Here is a 26,610-nt window from a genome sequence, read left to right as displayed (position 1 = left end):
TCGATTTTCAAACAAACACTGCTCACGGCCAGAGGGAAAAAAAAGCTGCAAATAATCATTAACTGACTCTTTTCATTGGAACTGAAATTAAAATATATTTCTTACACTAGAAAGTAAGGTTTACTCATTGTGGCTGACATAGATGATTGTCAACATAGGATTGTGGGTGAAAAATGTATGAACAGTAAAACAAAAAAATTACTTTGAGAAAATGTCGCATATGTAATTTCACAAGAAAATGAACTGTAATTCAGCTTTACTTTTATTTTATGTTGCTTACTTTTATATACATCACACATATCATACATATATACTTGTTATACAAAAATCTATACAAAAATCCAGGTAATTTAGTATCTAAAAAAGGGAGCGGGAGATACTGCATTTGATTTCTGGTACTCTTCTGTTTAAATACTTCTAAAATTCAGATTTCAAGGAGACAACAAATTGAAAGCCATTAATTTTTCAGAAAGTTTTGTGTTCACATAAATTCATCATTCAAGTTTACTCTTATGGAACAATAATACACCACGTGACTGACTGCAAAATCACACTGAATAAGCCATGGTACCGAGTAAGAGTGGAGCTTTCTTGCTCTGGTTTTACAGAATCAGCCCCTTACATGAAACGCGGAACACAACCGTGATTCCCACCTGCCACTATTAAACGCCATGTTACAGCACGGTACACCCTCTATCGTCTGTCTACAGATTCTTGTTAAAAAATAATACTAAAAAAGAATAATTATTAGAAATTTTACTTCTCCGAATTTCTTTTTTATTCAATTTGAAAAACAGTATACCTCTTCCATTGTGCTTGGCAACTTGACATCATACCTAAGGAAATAATTTAAAGATCCTATGGACCAAATATATACATAAGCTTCTAAAAATTCTTGGTATTGTTTAATTCATTTATAATTTCAGTTCTACAGTTCTCAGTCACAGCAAATATAAAGAATTTAAAACAACACTCCTCAACATAGCATTATTATGTTTTTAAAAAGTGAATTGCTGAGGCACAAGAACATTACGTGATTTGCCCAAGGTCAGGAAAGGAATGAAGGGCAGATAAAGGAGTATTTCTTCTCCAATTTAAAGTGTCTGTACTGAATTCCGCCATCTTGCAAAATTAGCCCAATGCAACAGATACAGAAATTAGACGCGTTATTTGGGAATGTGTGTTTAGCCTAAATTGCTGTTATTAATAAACCTAGTTTTTAAAATCTATACAGTTATCATACATTATCAGGAATTTATAAAAAGAAACACCATTCTCTGAATTATTAGGCAGGTAATGAGTTACTGCTTAATTTTGACACAATTGATTGCAAAAGCAAAATCGATACAATTTTAAACAAACAAGTTCAGCAGAAGATGCTTATTAACATTCTTTTTAAAAAATACTAATTATAGAACCTACAAAATTTAGAAGACAGTACTAGAGACACAAACATACTAATATAAACGTATTAAATCGTCTTCGAGTTGATCTTTTGTTTTTTATGAAAACGTTCTAACAAAGCACTCATAATGTTTCCTGGTATTCTTTGGTGCTTATCAATCAAAGCTTGAACAGCATTCTTTGTCTATTAAGAAAACAAAAGAAAAGCCATTATTCTTTTAGTTCTCAAAATAGATCATTCATTTTGTAAAGATTTTAATATACTACTACTTGCAAAAAGCCCTCCCTAATTGAGCATCCCTCTCTCCCCAAAATTAATGCTTTCCTTCTCAGCACACCCGTCGTGTGGTTCTCACACTTGCCAGGCTGGAAGCACAGTTAATGTTACACGGCTATTTTCTACACCACACTGTAAGCTCCTTAAGACACAGCTTCGTCTTTCTCCAACACTGAGCACAGCAATGTTTTGCATACAATAAACACTAAGAGGAACGACAAAAGTCGTAGGACATTTTTCTAGTGGGCAGATGGGGAAGGAAGTTTTACTCCTTCCTATCCATGAATAAATTTGTGTGCACGTTTCTTTCATCACATACAATTACATCAGGCAACGCAAGAGGAAAAAGTGAGAACAACGAATGAGCTGATACACTTTTAGTTCACTGCCTCAATTTCTAGACAGTTTAAGAGGACTTTGAGTCACAGCAATGGAAAAGCCAATTAGGATATAACAAGGTGTCTCCTCAAACGATTTGCTTCCCATTAAATTCATGACAAATTTCAATAATCTTTTCTTTTATATCACTTTGTGGCTATCTAAAAAAATATCTGTGTGCACATCATGCATGCATGTACACACGTACATTATTTTAGATGGCAACCTTTTAATAAGCCTTCTTTTTATAAATCTTGGACCTTCATCCCTTTTATTTTTGTAAGAAAGGTTTGTTTGTTTTTTTAATTCCAGTTAACATACAGTGGAATATTAGTTTCAGGTGTACAATATAGTGATTCACCATTTCCATACATTACACGCTGCTGTTCATTATCACAAGCGCCCTCCTTAATCCCCATCACCAGTTTCACCTGTTCCCCCCCAACCTGGCTCCCTTCTGGTAACCATCAGTTTGTTCTCTAGAGTTAAAGAGTCTGAGCTTCATCTCCTTTAAATATAATTAAGAAGCCTAGCCCAAAGATGTATTTAAAAAATTTTTTTAATGTTTGTTTATTTTTGAGACAGAAGAAGACAGAGCGCGGGTGGGGGAGGGGCAGAGAGAGAGGGAGACACAGAATCCAAAGTAGGCTCCAGGCTTCGAGCTGTCAGCACACAGCCTGATGCAGGGCTCAAACCCGCAAACCGTGAGATCATGGCCTGAGCTGAAGTCGGACGCTTAACTGACTGAGCCACCCAGGCGCCCCCCCAAAGATGTATTTTAAAAATATGCCTCTCTGAACCACAAGTCTGCATATCTGTAAAAGGAGAACTGTTGCATACACTTATTATAAGGGTTAAATGAAATTTCAACCATGTCTTCAGGTACTTGGCAGTGACTAAAAGTAATAAAGGTTGTCTCTTGTGAAGTATGTTCTTTAAAATTTATTCATTTATTTAGAAAACAGTAGATGCTTTGGAAGCTATAACATTAGTGAAACAAGTCTCTAATCTCAAGCTTGTAACTTAGTAAGTGGGTCAAGTACAAAGTAATAAAAACCTTAGATCATTTGGGGGTGTCCGGGTGGCTCAGTCAGTTAAGTGTCCGACTTCGGCTCAGGTCATGAGCTGACAGTTGGTGGGTTCAAGCCCCTCCTCGGGTTCTGTGCTGACAGCTCAGATCCTGGAGCCTGCTTCGAATTCTGTGTCTCCCTCTCTGTCTGACCTGCCCCACTCGCACTCTGTCTCTCTCTGTTTCTCAAAAATAAAACATTTTTAAAAAAAAAGATTAAAAAAAAAAAACAACAACGAAGATCATTTGTAAGCTGTATCTACCACCTGAGATGTGAAAAGAAAGTATCTAGAAGTTCAGACGACAGCCCATTTATTTGGTGGGCAGTGACAGGGAAGGACACACGAACAAGGTACTGTTTGGCCTGGGTCTCCAAGGACCAGTGAGATTTCAGTGACAGTGGAGGCAAGAGCAGGAAGCAAAAGACCACAGGAAAACAACTGGCTAAGGACAGGTGGGTTAGGGAGCTTGGCTGGACTTTCAGGTATGTGTTCTGAAGTGGTAGAAGGCTCTAAAATTATAATTCAATTAAATCATGAGGCTGTCAAACACCAAGTGAGAAAGTATAGACTTTGTTTAATATGAACTGAAGCGTCAAGGAAGGGTTTGGGGTGGAGAAATATCGGGGCAATGCATTAAGAAAACACAACTCTTGCAAAATCACCAATGATACTCTTCTGTCACCAAACCCGATGACATTTTTTTTTTAAGTTTACTTATTTATTTCGAGAGAGTGTGAGTGTGCGTGCCAGTGGGGGGAAGGGGCAGAGAGAGAGAGGGAGAGCGCGGGAATCCCAAGCAGGCTCTGCGCTGTCAGTGCGGAGCCCGACTCAGGTGAGACCACGGCCGGAGCCAAAAAAGAGTCGGATGCTTAACTGACTGAGCCACCACGGTGCTCCAGTCAGTGACATTCTTTTAGTCTCACTTGACCTCTCAATCTCCCCTGATCTTGCTTCTGGAATTCCCATAGTGGAGGAAAACCTAGGTTTTCTTCTAACTTTCAGGCTGCTCCTTTTCAATCTTCCTTGCAGATTTCCAGTCCCCAAATCTGCCACTGACTGATTCTTCAAAGGTTCAGTAATCTTTCCCCTTTCCACAACTTTAATTACCTTTCATTTGCTGATGACTCCTAAACATTCACCTCCAGCCCGCTCAGCTTCAGACAGGAATGGTCTTGAGTGTTTTAAAGGCACCTCATACTTTGTCCTTCCCTTAGTTCCCTCCCTGTTTCAGCAAACGACACTACCACAAACCTAGCCAAGTAAGCCCAAACCTAGAAGCCATCCTTCACAACTCTTGCTTCTCACTCACAATAGCCAATCCATCCATTTATTTTACCTCCCAAATACCACTCACATTGTCCACTTCCCTCCGTCTTCTTTAAACCTTTATGACACATGTATACGATATATGCGTGTAGATATAAATAAACCCATATTTCTATGTGTGGATGTGCGCATGAGACTAGAGAGAGAGAGTTAAAGAGACAGACAGAAACAGACACTGTAAACACAGAAACAGAACAATAGAGAGATTAAGACTGAGAGAACTTTCGGGAAATATCCCAAGTGCCCTCTTCAGCGTTAGCATAGTATATTTTAATTTAGATTTAGATAGTGCTTACAAAATGGTTCTCCGCAATCAAATGCCGGAACAATCTATCACCCATTTTTTAAATGAGGTTCCATTTCTACATTAATTTGGATGCTAGTAATTTTGAATTTGTGATGATTCAGGGATGATTATCCTATAGTTTATGCTTATATTATTAACAATGAAGACTGGAAAATCATGACAATGTATTACAAAAGGAAAATTTTAAGTGTTCTTTATTTCCAGTATACTTTAGTTCAATAATGACAACTTACAATCCAAAATATGAATACAGCAACTATGTACTTAAGTAAATTCCCCCAAGAAATTCTACGATGCCTTGGTAGACTACTTGTTACTTTAGGCACTGAAAATAAAGCGCATAAAGCAACTGGAGATGATAACTGAGGTATTTCGATGATTCAGAAAGGCCTTTTCTTCCTTACTTAAACTGGTAAGTTTTTACTATATTTATCTGTTTTACTATATAAAATACCTAACCCTACCAGTGACACGAATGTGAGTAAATCCCGCTCTCATATGAAAAATCAAGGCACTGGAGTTTAACTATCAGAATATACTTTCCTTAACCGAGGAAAATAAGGGAACAGGGTTCACTTAATTTGAGACCTAAAAGAAATGCCGAAGAGCATTTAGTTCAATTTCTCTGCTCTACAAATAAGGAAATCGGGGTATGGGGAAGAACGTATTTCTCTAAAGTGATGCTGCTGCCTAGTGGTAGGATTGGTGGTGAGTAACACGGGTGACGATCATAACCCAGGTCCCTAATCTTCCACGCCAGGCTTTTCCTGCTCTTTTTCTGTTACCTTCTATTTTGTGCATAAAAATACATGGTATTTGTAAAAGGGGTTCCTAACTGGCTCTGAGCCACTTAAATCTTAATACATAGGGAGGAAAAAGTTGTAAAAGAACAACACAGAATTCACATATCCTACAGGAGAACACATAGGTCGGGGGCAGCACAGAAATGTGTTAACGATAAAGTGCACGTGGGCAGAAGCAATGTCAGTGGGTAAGGCCTCACCCTGGCGTCAGGCTCCCGGAGCCTCATCAGTAAGGCATCGCCGCGGGATGAGACAAGAGTCATGTCGCACGGACAGCATGTGCTGACTCTAAAAGCCAGTGTCACGGAGCTTTGTCTTCAGGATGAAGGAGGGTAGTAAGTGCTGAGTATATTTAATGAGCCAGCAGCGTAACTGAAGGTAAGTTTTCTGTGTTTTGTTTAATTTTTTTTTTAACGTTTATTTATTTTTGAGAGAAAGGGGAGGGGCAGAGAGAGAAGGAGACGCAGCATCCGAAGCAGGCTCCAGGCTCCGGGCTGTCAGCCCAGAGCCCGACGCGGGGCTCGAACCCACGAACTGTGAGATCATGACCTGAGCTGAAGTCGGACGCTTAACCGACGGAGCCACCCAGGCGCCCCAGAGGTAAGTTTTCTAAGAATGAAGTTCGGAGACACGTAAGCAAAGACAAGGGCGCATAATGTTTCTTTACTGTTAACCTTTGTGAAACTTCCTACATGTCAGCTGCTTGATTTGAACGGTCTCATCTAATGTAACATTATCGTTGTTTCAACTGTACATTCTTTTCTAAGTGTCTGGTCTGGCTGAGTTCCAATATGGTAGAGCAGATTATAGTTACTCACTCTCTCTGCCTACCAGCCCTCTCTCTTTTGGACCATCCTATGGGAGGAATACAGATCCTGTCCCCGTGAAGTCCACGGTGGCCATGTGACAGCACTGGCCAATAAAACGTCAGTGGGCAGCTGGGGGGCTCGGTCGGTTAAGTGTCGGACTCTTGATTTTGGCTCAGGTCATGATCTTGCGGTTTGTGAGTGTGGGCCCCGCATCAGGCTCTCTGCTGTCATCGCAGAACCTGCTTCAGATCCTCTGTCTGCCTCTCTCTCGGCCCTTCCCCTGCTCGCTCTCTCGCTCTCAAAACTAAATCAACATTTAAAAATAAATAAATAAAAATAGAAATAAAATATCAGTGGGAGTAAGTGAGCCACCTGCAAACAGAAGCTTTAAAAAGTTTCACTCCTGACATTTTTTTTTAAGTTTGTTTATTGAGAGAGAGGGGGGAGGGGGGAGGGGGAGAGAGGGAGAGAGAGAGAGAGAGAGAGAGAGAGCGAGAGAATCCCGAGCAAGGTCCACTCTGTCAGCATGTAGCCATGAGGCTGGCCTCAATCTCACAAAACCATCAGACCTTGATTTGAGCTGAAATCAAGAGTCAGATGCTTAACCGACTGAGCCACCTCGGTGCCTGACATTTTCTTTTTACCATGGCAACATCCCACTTGAATCCTCCTGAATCCAGGAGAAGGAGGACAGGGACCTCAGGGGAAATATAACATAAACAAGAAGTAAGCTTTCCTGTCTTAACCTCTGAGATTGGCTGGTTGTTAGCACAGCACACCCTAGCAAAACTAACTAAATTATCCAGTTTTCTTATGTGTAAAAGGCAGTAATAAGTCCTGCTCTATAGGATTAAATCAGACTTATGCATAGAAGGAAAAGTAAAATTACCTCTGTTCACAGATGACATGATTTTATACATAGGAAACCCTAAAGATTTCACAAACACAACTAATAAACAAATTCAGCAAAATTGCGGGATATAAAATCCACACACAACACAAAAATTGTATACACTAACAATGAACAATCTGAAAAAAAAAAAAACCAATCCCATTTATAAACGCATCAAAAAGAGTAAAATACTTAGAAATAAACTTAACTGAGGAAGAGAAAGTCTTATACATTGAAAATTATAAAACACTGCTGAATAAATTAAAGAGACAAATACATAGAAAGACCTCCTGTGTTCATGGATTAAAAGATTTAATATTGTTAAGATGTCCATATTATCCAAGGTGATCTACAGATTCAAGGCAATCCCTATCAAAATCCCAGCAGCATTCATTTGCAATTTCAAAGGACCCTAAGTAGCCAAAAGAAGAACAAAGTTGTAGGCTTCATGCTTCCCCATTTCAGAACATACTACAAAGCTACAGTAATGAAAACAGTGTGGTACTGGTATAAAGACAAACATATAGACCAATGGAATAAAACAGACAACACAAAAAGAAACATTTGCACGTAAGGCAAATGATCCTCGACAAGGGTGCGAAGACCATACATTGGGCGGAAGGCAGTCTCTTCAACAAACAGTGGTGGGGAATCTAGACACCCACAGTAGAAGGAATAAAGTTGAACCTTATCTTACATCATAAGCAAAAATTACCTCGAAATGGATTAAAGACCTAAACATTAAGACTTAAAACTATAAACCTTCTAGGAGAAAATATAGGACGGAAAGCTTCGTAACACTGGATTTGGCAACCATTTCTTGAATATGACACCAAAAGCACAGGCAACAAAAGCAAAAATAGACAAACAGGGCTCCATCAAACAAAAACTTCTGTACATAAAAAGGAACGATCAACCGGGTGAAAAGGAACCTACAGGATGAGGGAAAACATTTGCACATCATATATATAGTAAAGAGGACATCCAGAATAAAGAACTTCTACAATTCCACAACAAAAAAATCCAAATAACATGACTTTAAAAATGAGCCAACACCTTGAACACACATTTCTCCAAGGCATATGAGAAGGTGCTCAACACCACTAGTCAGGGAAATGCGTATCAAAACTATAATGACATATTACCTCACACCCATTAGGTTGGCTGCTATCACAAACAAAACAAAAAACAGAAAGTAACAAGTGTTGGTGAGGATGCAGAGAACCTGGAACCCTTGTGCCCTATTGGTAGGGATGTAAAATGACATGGCCAACTACAGAAAACTGTATGGATGAGGGTCCCCCCCCCCAAAATTAAAAAAGAATGATCGCACTGAGAGATAACAGAAAACATATATTGGTCTCTACCCCTGGTTCCTGGCACAGAGCTCCTAAAACTCTTCCTATGTCCTAAAGCGATAAGGGCACTGAACATCTTTCGTTCTAATATTTGGTCTCTGACTCCAGTCAGGACACAGTGCTCCTGAAATCCTTGTAATTTCCTGGGTGATAAAAGTGTCTTTTGTTCTACTGGATTCCTGGATGTCTTCTGAATAAGGGCAGGTCACCAGAAAGACCAAACTATGATTAGAAGCTTGGAATTTTCAGCTCTACTCCATCATGCCCCAGAGAGGGGAGAGGAGCTGGAAATGGAGCTAACAATCAATCACGCCTATGTGAAGAAGCCTCCATAGAATCCCAACAGTACAGAGTTCAGGGAGCTTCCATTCCAGGCGGGTGAACACATCCACACCAGGAAGGGTGGCACGCCCTAACTCCACAGGGGCCCTGCAGTTGAGGCCCTCCCATTCCTTGCCCTACGTATCTCTTTATCTGGCTGGTCGTCTGTATCCTTCATCACATCCTTTAATAAACCGGTAAAGTAAGTAAGTGTATTCCTGGGTTCTGTGAGCCAATACATCAAAATAATTGAACCTGGGAGGGGTCCTGGGAACCTCCAATTTGTAGCCAAATTGAACAGAAGTTGCAGGTTACCTGGGGACCCACTACTCGTGATTCGCATCTGGAGTGGGGTGGGAGCAGTCTTGTGGGACTGATTCCTTAACCGGTGGGATCTATACTATTTCCAGGTAGACAGTGTCCGAAATGAGTTAAGCGACAGGATGTCTAACTGGTGTCAGAAAATTGCTTGGTGGGGGCAAAGCCTCCCTCCACACATTTGGTGACCAGAAGGGTCGCAAGTCACGTTCTGTGTAAAAGTAAAGGAGGTGTGCAAGTGAAAGAAAGATGCAGTATGGAAGAACTAGGTTTTTCCCTCCGGGAGGGAGAAGCTAGTCTTTTCTTTCCACCTGTGATCCGGCAATCTGACTTCTGAGTATATATCCAACAGAATTCAAAGCAGGGTCTCGAAGACATATTTGTACACCCATATCCACCACGGCACTATTCGCAACAGCAGAGGAAATGGAAGCAACCCTAACGTGCATCGGTGAACGAATGAATATACGACATGTGGTACACACAACGGAGTGTTATTCAGCTTTAAAAACCAGAAGGAAATTCTGTCACGTGCTGTAGTATGGATGAACCTTGAAGACATTATGCTAAGTGAAACAAGCCAGTCACAAGAAGACAAACGTTGTATGATTCCCCTTTTCTACCGCGGTCAAACTCACAGTCATAGAAGGCAGAATGGTGGTCACCAGGGGCTGCGGGGAGGAAGAAGCGATGAGTGGTGTATGATTTCCACGCATATGTGGAATCTAAAAGAGGTGAATTCATGGAAACGCAGAGCAGGATAGGGGCGTTACCAGGGTGTGGAGGAAGAGGGAGATGTTGGTCAAGGGTACAAACTTCCGGTTACACGATGAGCAAGTTCTGAGGATCTAAGGTACAGCACAGTGACTACAGTTACGAATACCGTATTATATATCAGAAAGTTGCTAATGAAAAGGCCTTAAATACTGTCACCACGGGCACACAAAATGGCAATTAGGTGATGGAAGCACCTAACCTTACCGTGGCCATCATTTCACAATATACACATGTATCGCATCTTCACGTTGCACGTTAAACTTTTACAATGTGATTGGTCACTTGTATCTCGACAAAGCTGGGGGAAAAACAAGAATCTCGCGTGGCCCGTGAAGGAACCAGAAGAAAAAGCTGACGGGTATGTATGAAAAAGAAAAAAGAAAGAATGGGCAGCAGGTTTTCAGGGGGTATAGAGACTGGAGATTGGCCGCACACGTGAATATATTTGGCACTACTAAAGCATACACTTAAAAACGGCGAATAAACGTTGTGGTTTTGACTACAATTTAAAAACTTGAAAGAAATCACACTACACATACCTACGGCTGGTATAAAAGTCATAATCAAAACACACTCACACCATTTTCCAGGTGATTCAATAGAAGCCATTCAATTTATGGCTTTCACGTACTTTTATACTTTCTGAAGATGTAACTGCAAGCTGAGTGGGCTTTTCTCATCCTCATCTTCCCTGATCTCTCTGCAGGAATGAATGTTACCGGTCATTCCTATTGTGTAAACATCCTCACCGGCTGGCTTCTCTCACACAAATTGACTTTTCTCCACGTCTCCACAGCTTTGGCTGCCGTCCTCAGCATGCCCCTCGCGTGTTCTTCCCTGTCCTCCCGTCTGTCCTCAGTCTTCTGTCTCTAACCTGCTTTGTGAATGAAGCTCATGACTTCAGTAACTGTCTCGTGCGGATAACTTCTCAATTTTCATCATCAAGTATTTTTAAAAACCTATGCATATAGTATATATGGACATATCCTGCAGGTAGCTATAGAATCAATTTTCAAGTCTGGTACGTTCTATCTCTGTAAAATCTCTCAAATCTGTCCCTTGCTCTTCTTCAAGTAGATAGAGACCACTATGTGATTCATTCATTCATCAAACATTTACTGAGATCTAATTAAATACCTAACATGGTGCTGGGAACTGGAGACCCAAGAATTCAACAGCATGAGCCCTGCTTTTAAAGAGTGCACTTACAATCTTACGTATCTAAGTAATCACAATTGCTACGGTCATCTTCACAAACCATTGTAGAGAAACAGATTATACATCGGCTCGTTAGGGCCCCCTAAATGTGAATGAAACTGACATGAGCCACTCCCAAGCAGAGACCTATCCTCACTGAAATGTTATCTGGTAGACAAATTCCCTAGTCTGATAGTTAAGGGCCTAAAAATGTAGCTACTTACTTATCCAGCAGCATCTCAACCAAACCCTACCCACCAAGCTACTGATTCCCCGAGTTTATTCCACAGCTGCTAATCCAGGAAAAACAAGGAGGTTTTGGTCAGCTAAGACTGGGAAATGCCCTTTGAAACAGTTAAATAGACTTCATTGCAGAGCTTCTTGGAGCCTTTAATGCGTTTGCAAAATCCCTGGAGAATTTATTAGGCAGTCTTTTCCAACCTTGCCGTTCTAACCAACACTGCTGGTATATGGTCAACTCTCCAACCACCGCATCTTTGTTCATACTCTTCCTCCAGCCCCAAGTCCACAGGACCAAGCCACGCCCTTCTTTCAAGACCCACCACAAACGCCCTCACTCCAGGAAGCTTTTCCTATTTTTTCCTTCACAAAGCAGTCTTTTTCCCCTCTGAGCTTCTACTGGTCTCGCTCAAATTCAGCCTCCGTATCGCTTCCAGTGATCTTGCCAAACGCAAACCTATTACACCATTCACCTATGTTCCAGAGCACCCCCCCACCTGCTTTCAGGAAACAAAATCAATTATAGGCCATCCTAGTCCAGACCATTCCTGTGTTTCTAGCCCCATCGCCTATGATATCCCTGTAGCTATACAAGACCACTCTCAACTCCCCAAAGATTTTATGCTATTTCGTAACACCATCCCTTTATACATTGTTTCCTCTACCTCAGGACCCTCTGTCCAGCTAATTCCTTGTCTTTCAAAGCCGAATTCAAGCATCATCTCTCTCAAGGAGGCATCCCTAATCTAAGTTAGATAGCTTCCCTTTGTGCTTCCATGATGTCCTAAGACAGAAGTTCTCAATCAGATAGGATTTTGCCCCGTTGGGGATCATACGGAAAGGTCTAGAGGCATTTTCTATGATCACAACGAGTGAGGGGTGAGGATGGGGAGTGCTACTGGCATCTAGTGAATAGAGGCCAGACATGGTGGTGGTAGACATCCCACAGTGCACAGGACAGCACCCCACAGCAAAACGCCCACAGTACCCAGGTTAAAAAACCTTGCCGTAAGCACACCACCGTGGTAACACGTCACCATATAAGCACTGATTTAGTTATTTAGCTCCCTCACTAGACTGTAAGTTCCTAGGACAACAGGACTCCCTGGTGTTAACAGTGTTAATATCCAGCATTCATGAAGCGCTTACTATCTGCCACTCACTGTTCTAAACAACGAACTTGCATAACCTCATGTAATGCTCAGGGACAACTATGAGTGGGTACTATTCTCTTCCCGGTTCTGCACACTAACAGAGTGAGCTGTGGACTCCCTGAGGTCACACAGCAAGTTGTGGAGCTGGGAGCAATCTGATTTCATCACCCACACCCTTCAACACTATTCCATTCTCCTCCCAAGATACTTCTATCAAACAAGAACAATACTTTTCTTTTTATGGAGGTCAAATCTTTGTTCTTCTGAACATCACTTATGAAACCTTTTACTTACCAGTGCCAAGAGCCCCGACTTCGGCACGTTTGACATTTTAAACTGAGTAGCTCTGCGGTGGGGGGCTTACTTAGGCATCGTACGATGTTTACCAGCATCCCTGGCCTCTACTCACTAAATGCCAGTAGCACCACCACCTCCCGGGTCCTGCCTGTCATGACAATAAAAACAGTCTCCAGATCCTGCCAAATGTCCCCTGCGGGGAGGAAATCACAACTGATCTAGAACATGTTTGTAGGATAAAGTAGTGAAGTCATTTTTAATACGGTACTTAAAAGGAAAACTCTGTTCAAAGATTAAGAAAGAAACAATAATTTACCTTTTCAGCTAATTCTTCTGCTGTTATCTTTGGATCATAAGGAATAGGCTCACCTAAATAGGTGCGTAATTTCACAGGAAAACCTCCATACATCGGAGCAAATGGATAGCGGAATTTTTCATAAAGCCATCTAAATAACCCTGTTTTAAAGTAAACAAATTATTTTAATGGGTTAAATATTCTGAGCACATAATTGTAACTTTCAAATTAATATGTAAGACTTAGAGGAAGGTGGCAAACAATATCACCCCGGGCAATTAGTGCAATATATGTTTTTTTAAGATGAGCTTTTCATCACTTGTAACTAATGGAGCATACTAATGTAAGATGTTAATAATAAGAGAAACTGGGGGGTGGTGAGAAGCTGTATCAGTACTCTGCATTTTCTGCTCAATTTTTCTGGGAATCTAAAAATGCCCCCCAAAATAGGTTTGCTCATTTTTTTTAAAATGAGCTTTCAAAAATAAGAGAATTTTAAAAAGGCAAATCAATTACTATTATTACAAAACAACGGGTAAAGACTATAACCCAAAGCTAGAAGTTAAAACGTCTAGAGACTCACAAAAACAGGCTTGTATGAATAAAAAAGAGAAAAGGGTAAGATAAATTCACGTAAACATGAAACTACAATGCACCAATAAACCAGGAAAAGAAAAAAATATTGTAAATTAAGAAAACTGCAGAGTAGCAAAGAATTACTAATGTTAGTGACCAACAAAATTTAGCAGGATTGCAAGTGGCAATAATATAAAATAAACTGATGAACTAAGTAAAAAAGAAAGTCAAAAAGCAGTCAACAGTAATTTTTAAACCACTTTATAATTAAAGAAACAAAATTAGGAATAATTTTTGGTATGCAACTTAAATTCTGAAATGACCTGAGAGAAAATTAGAATAATTCTACTGTAAGAAATAATCCCCAACAGTTAAATATCACATCACTTTCCACTTTACATTTGAAAAAAAGGGGGGGGGGGGAGTTATACCTAAAAAATGTAATAGAATATCAACGATATACCAACATCAGACATAAAACAGACAACAGAAATTTAAAGTTCTTCAAGAGGAGATCTGCATGGGGATAGGAACAATATATTGCTAGGGATACAAAATATAATCAATCGAATATAATATATAAACCACAGGATACAAAAACAAATTATGAAAATCTCAAAAAGAAAACAACAGAGAAACTGCAAAGAAAGAGCACATCTAAATGTTATCTCTCCTCTAACTACACTCAAAGCTTATTTTGTTACCCATAAATTAAAGTTAGGCAAAAAGAACTTTATAATACAAATGTATCATGGTTCAAAATATTTTAAAAAGAAAAATAAGAAGTAACAGATATGAACCAAAGCAGATGATACATCCTTGTGTCATTAATCTTAATTCAGTATCATATTGTCATCCATTTTTAAAGCTGAAACTCATGCAGCAGTGAGTTAGGAAGGCAGTCTGAGTCATGGGTACATTTGTTCTAAACCTCAACAACGTGGTTCAACCCAGGAAATTAGATAACTCACTGTAATTTTAAACCCACAACAAATAAGCTTCAGTATATAGATGAGATTCTCAACAAAAATCTAACATCTAAGAACTGCCATTACTTAGAATGAGTTATCGTTTAGACTTTAAATAGAAAAGCATCTAAATAATAAATTCATTATCTAAAGTAATAACTCAAAAGGATTTCTTATAGGGTTCAAAAGCCCAAATATTTAAACTACTATAATCTAAATATTACATTACAATTAGAAAAACCATATGAATCAGAACTTACTTGTTCCTCCAAGTGATCTAAATCCTTCTCGAATATTTTGTGTAAACATAGGAATAATGGGCTAGAGAGAATTTGAATTAAAAAGTAAATATATTGATCCATTCAATATCACCATTGAGTCAGTAATGCAAACTTTTGGGGGCCTGCTTAAGATTATGAAAATGAGGTATTTTAAAAATAAAGGTATACTTTTATCACTAGTGTGATTTATCAGACTAAATTTAACTTGATCATTTGTAAAAATAAAAATTGGAACTACTACCCTCTAGTGGCGATATATAATATTTCATTTGCCAACTTTTCCTATCATTCCACATAAACCCTTGAAACTCAAAATGAGGATTACCAAAATCATTAATTTCACGGAATAAAATGAATATGGGAAATTGATCTTAGCGGTCCACTGAAGAGTATGCTGACTGGAGAAAAGTTACAAGGCAGAGGTCCCTGTGTGGGGAAATACATATGAATTTAAATGACAGGTTTTGGCAAGATGCTGTCACAGAATTACTGAAACACTTTTTTGTGTGAGCTTATGAAATCTAAAAATGTTCCACATTAATGAAAAGTATAAGACTCACTGCAAAAAAAAAAAAAAAGGAAAAGCATATACAGAAAACAATTCTGCTCACAAGTTCATGGTTTTTATTATCCTATGAATATCACTGATTAAGCATGATTTTTTAAACAGAGACCTTAACAATGATGAAATAGCAAAGGATCACGTAAGGAGGTTCTACCATGGTGAAACTGAAGTAGACACAAAAATTGAATAGAAACACCTTAATATGCACACAAAATCCAACGAATTAAACGATGTTTCAGAAAAAAAAAAAAAAGCTGAGTATCACTTTACTTCCAGTCTACCATCAGTCTGTGCCAAATACAGAGTTCCCTGCCTCGGTGAGCAGGGCTTGAGATATTCAAATAAGCTGACATTTACAAAGCCATTCTTACTCAGCTGTGGGGAACAGTAAACTATGGTGGACTGAAGGAAAGGGACTAAAGGCATAGCTTTCTTCCTAAGACTTACTAGCTCACATAGAACCACTGACCATTTATTTACTGTATCTCTCCCCGCAGCGGAAGGAAGACCCCTAACAGCGGAGACGTTGTTCTGCCCACAGCTGCGTCCCCAGCACCCGGAACAGTGCCTGGACTAGACTAGGTGCTAAAACGAAGTGCGATGAAGGAATCACAGAAGGAATGAGTACACAGAACAGAAACAATGCCTGTAATGGATTAGTTTGTATTCTCTGAATACAAAATGTCAGAAACAGGCAGCAGCAATCTTAAAACCAGTTAGGAAAAAAAGTCAGGTAAAGAAAAGCACTCCGGTGGAAGAATTTAAAGTTTCGTGGCGTTAATCCACAAAGCTAAAACATGAAACAAAGTACACGGACTCTTTGGTAAAAAATTCAGATTATGATCAAGGAAACCACCCCTAGTCTTGTGAAATAAAGTAATTGGCTGACAGTCTAACGTTTTAAAGAGTTATAAAATGTCTTTAGAGTTGAGAACATAAAATGCCCAAAGAGGAACAGAAACCTTTCAGCTCACATATACACACACCCTTTGTCTTCTCTGACCAGTATTGCTGGATTTATGTCTACTGAGTGGCAGGAACCCCTAAGTTTATGCTGAAGCATGCACTTTATGAAGATTCTTGAGGTTACATATCATCGTTTAAAAAGCTTACTCTCCAGAAGCTAGATATTTCTAGAACTTCCAAAACAGGAAAATGCTTACCCTAGCAGGCTCAGTATTCCAGGCTATAGTCTGGGCATATGGTCGCTTAGATTTGCATTCAAGCTTACAGCCTTAAGACCATAAGCATTACTTTATTACAACCTGATACTGTAGTACAATTATTCCTCCCTTTCGTCATGCACCTTTTGTATACGACGGACTTGCATAAGTAACCTAGGATGAAACTGTTTGCAGTATACATGTATTTCTGTGTAAGTGTGTGCAAGAGAAAGAGAATGTGTATTTTGTTAAAACTAGTCTTGGGGAATCAGGTGAATATGGTCTGAGAGTCTAAACTTTGCCACTAAAAGTAAATGAGCACCACTGGACAAATCACCAAAATGGAAATAATAATAATTATCCTATCTCAAAGGTTATTTTGTGGATTGAGATAATACATATTAACCATTTTATTAAAACAACTGTTATTTTCTTTTACATCAGTTATTTGTTTTCTAACTTGAATAAATGGGCTAATATTTTCCCAACCTATTTAGATATGAAGTCACCTAAACATTCCTATCAGTGATAATTCTCAGGAATTTCACAAAATGAGTGATTTAGATCATATTAAAAAGCCTGTAACTTTCAGATAAACCTTAAATATTTTTTACCAATATTTTGTAAACTTGCACTGACAATCTAGATTTTTTTCACTTCAATTTGTTATAATGTCACAATTTAAATGCAGTTATTCCTGCAACAGTCTTAAATTTTTACTGGAAGTTTATGATAGTTCTGTGAGGACTGTGAAGGGGTTTTCCAGATGGGATATTTGTGGCATTCACAACTAGATCCATATATGATTGAAAGAGCTCTGTCACATATCCGGAGGGTCCCCCTAACCTCCAGGTCAGCAGACTCACGGTGAAATGCAGGCAGGAGTTCCGCATGTAAGCTCTGCTTTGCTTCTGCCTTGCTGTATGACCCGCCTTGCTGTATGACCCGACCCCTCCGTCCCTTCATCTCTCTGTGCCTGAGTTCCCTCATCTGCAACACTGGAATAATTACATACGTCACCTACTTACTATACAGGAGTACCAACGTAAAGCCGTTAGATGCACTACAAAAGGTTGGGATGATACAGTATTTACCAAACATTTAATGCTATTTTGTAAATCAACAACGTTAAATATTTTTGTTTTTAAACTTAAAAAAGGCGGTTTATAAAATTTTCCCAAGTTTTATACAGAAACTTTAATTAAATGATCTGGATTATCTTACTTAATTATCTAGAAACTCTACCAAAGATTGAAAAAAATAGTTCCTTTCTCTCTGTAATTTCTTTCTTTCAGGCCTTCGTCCAGGCAATGTTCCTTAAATCTGTGAAGTTAAGGATGAGAAATTAGAATCTCATGATCAATTTAATTCCAAATCTATTTTTGTCATTTTTATCTTAAAACTTTATAAGAAATAATTCTTTCAAAATATAAACTGAAAACTAAACTATCTTTGATTAGGTTTTTAGCTTTTACCATTGCTTTAACAGATATTACATTCATTACCATTAATTTTTGTACAATGGTGCATATATCCTTTTGTTTTACATTATTCATATATTCTAAAATTTTGTTTTATACATCAGTGCTTAAGACTCTTTGAGAAATAGGGGTGCCTGCGTGGCTCAGTCAGTTAAGCATCTGACTCTTGGTTTCCACTCAGGTCATGATCTCACAGTACGTGAGAATTCAAGCCCTTCGTGAAGCTCTGTGCTGACAGCGCAGAGCCTGCTTAGGATCCTCTCTCTCTCTCTCTCTCTCTCTCTCTCTCTCTCTCTCTCCAATAATAAATAAACTTAAGGAAAAAAAGCTATATGGCTTTAAAAAAAAGCCTCTTTGGGAAATAAAATGTGCTATAAATTAATTTTCTGTATCACTAATACTATTAACATAAAGTTCAACTTCAAACATCCCTTTCTAGTAGTGCTTAACGTTTTTCTAGTAGTGCTTAACGTTGTGTTTAAAAAATCAATTCAATTCAATTCAATTCAATTCAAAGACTACCAAATGCCAATCACTATAGATGGTCTCGTCCTCAGGGAGCTTATAATCTACAGTAGGACAATAGTGTTTAAATGTGTATGTTGTCTATTATTAAACACTTGGGCAAGTGCAGTAACTCTTATTCTGGGATCACATTACTAGTGCGCCACAGCAGTAACTTCTGGTAGTTACACGTACGTGTGTACAGGACAAACTAAAACTCAATGGATTTTATTTTAATTCTGCAGTTAAAAAAAAAAAGAAAAATCCCGTTCTTCCTCAAATATCCGTCTTGGGTCAGAATGAGTCATCTGTAATCTATTCGTTTTTAATCAAGAGCCTGTATCTGCGAGCTGAACAGGCAAGTTAAGCGTGCACACCGGTCTCTATGTAGCAGCAATGGGCACACAAAAAACACTGACGCAGGGAAGTACTGTCAGCAGTCTCTAACTAACTGGCCCAGAAAAAGAACACCATCCTGGTCAAAGGCACTACCATTTCTTTTCCCGACAGACAATCTAAAATGAAAACAGAAAACACAGGAACATTCCACAAGTGATCAGTAAGCGTTTCACAGGATAAAGTACAATATGGAAACCAAAAAGTTGAGAAATACTTTCCAAAGCAAAAGAAAAGGACAAAATGGCATTCATTCTCCAGTCTACTAAACAGAATAATTACAGTGGATCTCAGAGGAACACTTAATTTTACTGACTAGTTCTTTCATCAAAATCTTTTTAAAAGATCTAAGTTACAGTAATATTTGTTTCTCATCTTCAATACAATCAGAGAGCTGACCACATTTGCTGATAAGAAAATAGGAGCTACGCATTATTCAATTCCTATGATTAGATAAATTGGTCACAGATAAAAGAATTGCAGTAAAACCAACCAACGACCGTCACTGAAAATATGCCAATTCAATCATACCAAAGGACTAAAATACATAGAACTGAACTGATTACACTTTTGAACAAGGTATGACTGAAGGAATACAAAACATTTTACAAATCTGATTAAAAGTCAGATTTTGAAATGCGAAATAAAACTTTGGTGGCTATCTGCCAAATTTCCAGACTGATGTGGAGGTGACATCCCATGCACAACTTCTCCACTGCTACCTTACAAAGAGTTACGCGTACACTGATTTTTAAGTAGTGCAGTGAAAGGATCTAAATTCTTATGTACTCTGGCTCACTATGTAAGCATTTATTTTAAATCCAACCTAGCTTTACTTTAATAATTGGTTTTATACAACTCACCACTTTTGCATCAATTGCAACCTGAGCGAAGCCTTTACGATTACCCCAAATGATGTTGTAGGTTTCATCACTAATTAGGGCTTCTCGAACTCCACCTGGTGAAATAGCTAACAAGTGACCACTCCTCAGAATTTCAACACATTTTTCTCTTGGTCCATGTAGAGCACAAAATACATCAAGTAATAAACTAAACCCTGTAAGAAACATTAGCATGAAGATATGTCTTAAGTACTTCTTGTCCAATTCTTCAAAACAAAAACATTTGCAACCCACAGCACTTAATATCTACACTTAAATTAGTAAATTCCTTTTTTTACTTCTTTTTAGATCAACAAGAACTCTTAAGGTTTACGTACAATTAATATTGCTGGTAAAGTAACGGCTACTATGACTTACTCATCACTTCCTACTGATCACCTCCTCACGGATCACCTGCTATTCGGGCTACTGGACATATTCAAACTCTTAATTAAAACTCACAAAAACCATGGAAAAGAGGGATTCTGGCCCCCATTTTACAGACAAAGAAAGTTGGCTCAATGAGTCTCTTGCTCAAAGTGACACATCTAGCAAATGGCAGGGCAGACATTCCGGTCCAGGTATGTCTACTCCAAAGCCCCTTCCACTGCATCTCAGGGCCAAACACTGTCTGTAGTATTTACTAGAGCAATCAGAAATGATATCCCATCAGCAATCACAAATCTAATCTTCCTTTAGCCCTATAAGAAAGAGAATCACTCAGGAGAATGTAAATCTGACTATGCTTAGCCCTATCAAAATTGGCAAGCCATAATCAAATCAACTGAAATTCCAAGTTAGATGATGTTACTCTCACAATTAAATTTTTAAAATCAATAATAATAGCAAAATCATTAAGAGGTTTGGTTTTTTTAAGAGTTTTTAATAAAGTGAGTATTTAATTGAGTAACAGCCAATTCCAGGCCTTAATATTATACAGTTTTTCAAAGCACAACTATTTATGGATGAAAGAAATAATCCTGTTAGTAACTAAATATTTTAACCAAATCCTACACTGGAACTCTGGAGGGCTGATGTCAGCGTATACATTATTCTTGAGAATGGAAAATTGGGTAGTGAAGACTGTGCAGACTAACCAAACCTCTCACAGGTTTAAGGATCTAAAGCAAGATTACGCATATTATTAAGATTGAAAGACTATTCACCCCCATTATATTAAAAGCTCACTGACTTAATTAGATACATTTTCATAATGGGTTTCATAAATTACAAGATGATAAAGGGGAAATTTCAAGCCAAATGCAAATAAAAATATGCACATTACGTATAAAAAGAAAAACAATGCAAGCAACCTAATGTTCTATAAGAGAAAACTAGTCAAGTAAATATTTTAGCCCTACATTAAAACTATTCTTTATAAAGCATGGTACAATGTTAATGCTAACATCACAATTTTATAAAGAAGAACACAAAAGTGATTGCATAACATGCAAAATTATGCAAATGAAAAATGAAGTACAATAAAGCAAAACAATAATTGGTTATGTTAGGGTGGTAAGATTATAATGATGCTCTCCTTTTCTCTAGTTTTCAAATTTATTATAAAGTGATCACAATTACTTTCTAAAGAAAAACCTTTCCTGGACAATTTAGTTTAATCAGAGTACAAATGGCTTTTTAGTACACAAGGACACCCAAAAGATTAACCATGCCTATGAAAGGCACTGTTACTTAATTCACTGCTTGGTGTTTGTCTTTCTGGTTGATGGGTGGCTTTTGCTTTTATTATGCCAGAGAACAAATGATAAACTTTGTTGGCTCATTTCTGGTGATTCAGTGACAAAAGAAAATAAGACTTACTACCAAGGAGTTTATTTTAGAATGGCTTTTTAAAAACAGTTTGAAATCATTTGGTTCATTAATCTTTTTAAAAAGCATAACCCTTTATGAACAGATTAAGAAGAATATAGTCCTTAACTTTAAGAGTTGTAAGTCTAGCGGGCAAGTCAAGTACGAAAAAGACAGACTCGTAAGGATAGGATTTCTGAAGCAATGTTATTATATGAAGACAAAATATACCCTCACTGATGTTTTAAGTAAGTTTGATTTGCTAGAATACCAACAGTAATCAAACTCTAATTACTGTAAAGTTAAACTCCAAAAATCAGTATCTCATGGAAAAATTCATCATATGAAAAATCAACTACTTTCTATGGCAAAATATAAATTAATTACTTGGTAAAAGTTACAATTTATTTTTTTAAGTGGAAGTTCAGGATTTAACTTAGACAAATAATAACAAAATAGCTGTTAATAAAGAAAAAAATTAGGTGACATTTTTGACCATGTTTTTATATTTAGATATATTACATAAATCGGATAATTAGATACTCCCAAATTAGAGTTCTAAGCGTGTTACCCTAAAAAGGCAAAAAGCTTTTCCAAATGATCCTAGAGAGCTCAAGGACACAGACTTTAACATAATTTGATCATGTTAACACCACTATCCACGGTCAAAGTTTACCTGGGATTTTAAAGACAAAGTGATCGGCTACTACTCGGCAAGTCCTGCCTTTATGGATAAAAATTTTAGCCATGAAGTAGTAAAAATCTATGGGAATAGCTCCATGATAAAAAATTATAAGTGCTGGTCCTTCTTCTGGTATTTTTTCCATCCCGTGAACTTCATAACCTGTTAGAAAGACAAAATGCAGATGCTTAAAATATATTTATTAGTCTATTTACACTAAAGGATGGTTACTAACTCAGGAACTCGGTCTTTTGTCGTTGAAGTGCATGAGCCTTCCTCTTTCTCTTTCCCTCTTCACATAAATTGGTCCCACAGCGATTAGCTGGGCCACAGCGAAGTTGGCGGAGTTGGGGCGGCGGGGGGGGGGGGGGGGGGGCAGCAAGGCATGCTCCAGCTCAGGCAGGTTGAGGAGGGCATCCCCATGAGGTGGTCCAGAGTGGGGATATCAGAGCCCAAGCAGAGTTGTGAGTACACCCCCAGAGGGCAACAGCCTAGAACAGGGTGCTGGGGCCTGGGTGGGAAAGGGAAGGAAGCCAGGAGTGGGGACAAACACAGGGGTAGAGGATAGCGTTCAGATACTTCAGTGGCCTAGTATGGGGTGTCAGCCCAAGTGGGGTCAGATGGTATCCTTGAGTAGCACGGGATGATGGCAGTGATGAGAGCTTGATTAAATATAGGAAGACTGATCTAATGAGCCTACACATTAAGGATAACGTGAGCCAGGTTTCTCACTGCTGGAGAAGGTGGCTACAAAAACAGAAAAGGAGAAAACTAGAATAAGGTCTAGCTGTAAGAGAACCTCATTCCCACCCTAAAAGCAAGAACAAGCGGTGTGTCAGAAAGCTGAGGTCGCTCTCTCCATCAGCTGAACCGAGAGCTCCAATGGGTGATAAGTGCCTCTAATGAGAGGGAAGTTTAAACTTAAGTATGGAGAAGACACAAGTGCCCTAAAAGCAAGCAAGAACAAAGTAACTGAGATGTTAACAAATTTAAAGGCCAAGTGCTGGTGGCCATTGAGTGCAGAATCCCTGAGAAGCCCAGACATAAGCAAGAGTCCACACTCACTCAGCAACAGTCCTCCAGAGGCCTCAGTGGGTGCTTACAAGAAAAAGTGGGGGCGCAGTAGGCAAGAGACCGAAAAGAGCCCTTGCAAATGGTATCGAGAACAAAACCCCACTTGCTTCTTGGAAGCTTCTCTTGGAAAATCGACACCTGACACTGGGAGAAGTGCAAGAAACTCTTCCACCCTTTCCAGGGAAAGGGCACCTGATGCTGGAAAGGACAGAGCTCAGTCCCCTCCTCTCACCCTTGCCTCACCCCGCCATCACACTCCCAGGGAAAAGTCCACTACTGCTAGGGGAGCGCAGAAGCCAAAGCATCTGCCCCTGGGAGGTAGACAGTAGGCCCGGGTTCTGAAATGACACCAAGGAGAGATCGACTCCCCCTGGAAGGAAGGGCAAGAAACTTGCTGCCAACCCCAAACTCCCACCTAGGTAGGGCAGAGTTTGCCTGCCACTGGGAAGAGGAAAAAGGACGCTGAGAAAGCCTCCCACCTGGGCCTCAGGCATTCAGGGACCAGGCCTGAGTGCGGTCCCAGCCAGACCAGGAAAACCGAAGAGTGTCCCTGACATCCCCACCCCACCGCCGGCCTCACGTGGAGTTATAAAGGCAACGATGTGCCCAGCAGTGGCAGATGTACTGGACTGAGGATGCAGGAGGGGTGCTGGGAAACACTACTGTGCACAAGGCAGCTGCAGGATTTTGCATTCTGTGCTGAACGGAAGGTACCTACAGCTACAACAAAACACAACTCCAGTCCACCTACAGGGTAGGCTGAATTAAACGCCACCCCACTCACTAACGGCCTGACAGAAAAAGGTCAATTTTCAGTTATAAATACTATTTACCTCATTTTCTACTTTCTTTTACAAGCAATGCCCAGAATTCAATAAAAAAAGAAATTACGAAACATACAGAGCAGCAAGAAAAAAAATCCACTGTCAAGAGATTGTTTAATCAAGAGAACCAGACCCAAAAGTTTAAATCATCGGACGGTAACTTTAAATTAACCATGGTTAATATGTTAAAGGATTTAGTGGAAAAAGGAACACATACACAATCAGATTAGAAATTTCAGCAGATAGAATGAAGTTATAAAAAACAATGAATCAAATGGAAAGCAAAATACTTGAATGAGATCTAAAGATCAGTAATATTTCCATGTTAATTTCCTGATTTGAATGGTTTTATTAATGTTAAATAGAAGAACTTCCTTGTTTATAGGAAATATGCACTAAAAGCATTAAAGAGAGGGTAACGTAGGCACTTCTAGTCAAATGATTTAGGAAAATAAGTTCTTTGTATAATACTTGGGAGTATTAGTTTTTAAAAAGTCTATGAATAAAAGCAACAATCGTTATTGCTCTCTATGGAAGAACCATGTAAGATCTTAGAATCACAAAATTTATAAGATAAAAAAGAAACTTTGGGTTCCAATCTAACAGACATATTAAAACTTAAGACTATCTTTGGTTGTTAATCAAGGCTACCCAAGGAGTTACACATCTCTAAAACATCAAGTACACTTTATTGAATCCACTGGCTTTTAAAACACAATCTGGACCCTTCTGTGTAAGCTTAATACAGAGTAGTTCTAGAGGAGGAGATTCGTCTTGTTACAAGCAGGTTGTAAAAGGGGTAATGAGCAGATCAAGGGGAGTAGTGAAGAGGGCCAAGGTAGGAGACGTCAATTAAGTTATAGCTTCCCTGAGATAACACAATCTAGAGTAAAATTTAACAGTGAGTCATAAAATAATTCATTGAGCGCTTGCTTCGGCAGCACATATACGAAAATAATTCATTGATAAAAATAAGAAAACTCTTAAACTCTTGACTCAGTGCAAAATAAAACATCCGTTTAAACTGTTACATACAAATGGGTAACTTAACCACGTTGCAAACTTTGATTTCATTCACAAACATATTTTTTGGTATGTTGCAGAGACTGCAGAAATCTCCTGCAGTACAAGTGAAATTAAAGACCCGTGCCACCCCCCGTCTTTCCTTCCTGCCACACTATAAACCCCACAAAGTCACTGTAAGGAGGAGCGAGTAAATGACAGGATGAAAGGCTGGTGGAAATGGGGAGGGGGGCGATCTCTGGAGGCTTCCTTCTAACATGCTTCAGTTCAAGGTTGGCTTCCTGAGTATACTTGTTTTCTCCTCCGACGCTAAAGAGATGAACCCGTCTACTGCCCTTTAGACTGCTACCAACCACTAGCACATCTCTTATGGCAACCCTGTCCTCTTGGCGGAGGTGGGGGATACAACAGATTTCAGTAAGCTCCACCAATGCTTCAAAGGAAAATACCCTGCATAGTTTATCACAAGACTTGGAACTTAACACTCTGAGGAGCCGATGAAATGTGATCATGGTTCTAGTCATAAGACCTGTTCCTCCTTCCCATCTCACTGCTGTCAGGTGTCATTACTGACCTCAGCCTCAGCTGGCCCCAGCAAAAAGAAAAAGTCCACTGAACAATGAAGAAATGAAGAAAGCAAAAGAAAGCAAAAGAGATTCGGGGCGCCTGGGTAGGCTCAGTCGGTTAAGCATCTGACTTTGGCTCTGGTCATGTTCTCACGGCTCGTGGTTCGAGCCCCGCATCAGGCTCCGTGCTGACAGCTCACAGCCTGGAGCCTGCTTCCGATTCTGTGTCTCCCTCTCTCTCTGGCCCTCCCCCACTCACACTCTGTCTCTCTCAAAAAAAAAAAATAAACAAACATTAAAAAAAAGAGAGATTTAAAAATACCTTGAGATAGACGAAAATGGAAATAAACCATGATGAAACTTGCGGGATACAGCAAAAGCAGTTCTAAGAGGGAAGTTCATAATGATAAATGCCTATCTCAAGAAAACAAGAAAAATCTCAGATAAACAACGTAACTACACCTCAAGAAACTATAAAAAGAACAAAGGTAGTAAAAGGAAGGGAATGCCAAAGATTAGAGAGGAAATAAAAAGACAATATAAAATATCAATGAAACCAAGAGCAGTTTCTTTGAACAGATAAACAAAATTGA

At 39.0% G+C, this 26,610-nt stretch overlaps 1 protein-coding gene across 8 annotated transcripts in view; it reads right to left on the bottom strand.

The window, feature by feature from the left end:
- Positions 1–239: 239 nt before the first annotated feature.
- Positions 240–26,610, bottom strand: part of TMEM68 (transmembrane protein 68) — a 42,831-nt gene continuing 16,460 nt past the window's right edge. For 4 of the 8 annotated variants that reach the window (XM_030303688.2, XM_030303687.2, XM_030303689.1 and 1 more), the window contains 5 exons: positions 22,525–22,692; positions 20,022–20,215; positions 15,029–15,089; positions 13,246–13,385; positions 240–1,588 (listed from right to left, as the gene is read on the bottom strand). In XM_030303688.2, the coding sequence (XP_030159548.1) occupies positions 1,472–1,588; positions 13,246–13,385; positions 15,029–15,089; positions 20,022–20,215; positions 22,525–22,692 (680 nt within the window). In that variant the 3' untranslated portion in view covers positions 240–1,471. The remainder of the gene's footprint in view (positions 1,589–13,245; positions 13,386–15,028; positions 15,090–20,021; positions 20,216–22,524; positions 22,693–26,610) is intronic. The other 4 variants (XM_030303690.1, XR_003966178.1, XM_030303692.1 and 1 more) reach the window with 4 other exon arrangements.

This window comes from Lynx canadensis, chromosome F2 (genome assembly GCF_007474595.2).
Source record: "Lynx canadensis isolate LIC74 chromosome F2, mLynCan4.pri.v2, whole genome shotgun sequence".
Taxonomy (NCBI): Eukaryota; Metazoa; Chordata; class Mammalia; order Carnivora; family Felidae; genus Lynx; species Lynx canadensis.
Note: the sequence above shows the minus strand (reverse complement) of the source record. Positions and strands in the feature narration are given on the sequence as shown.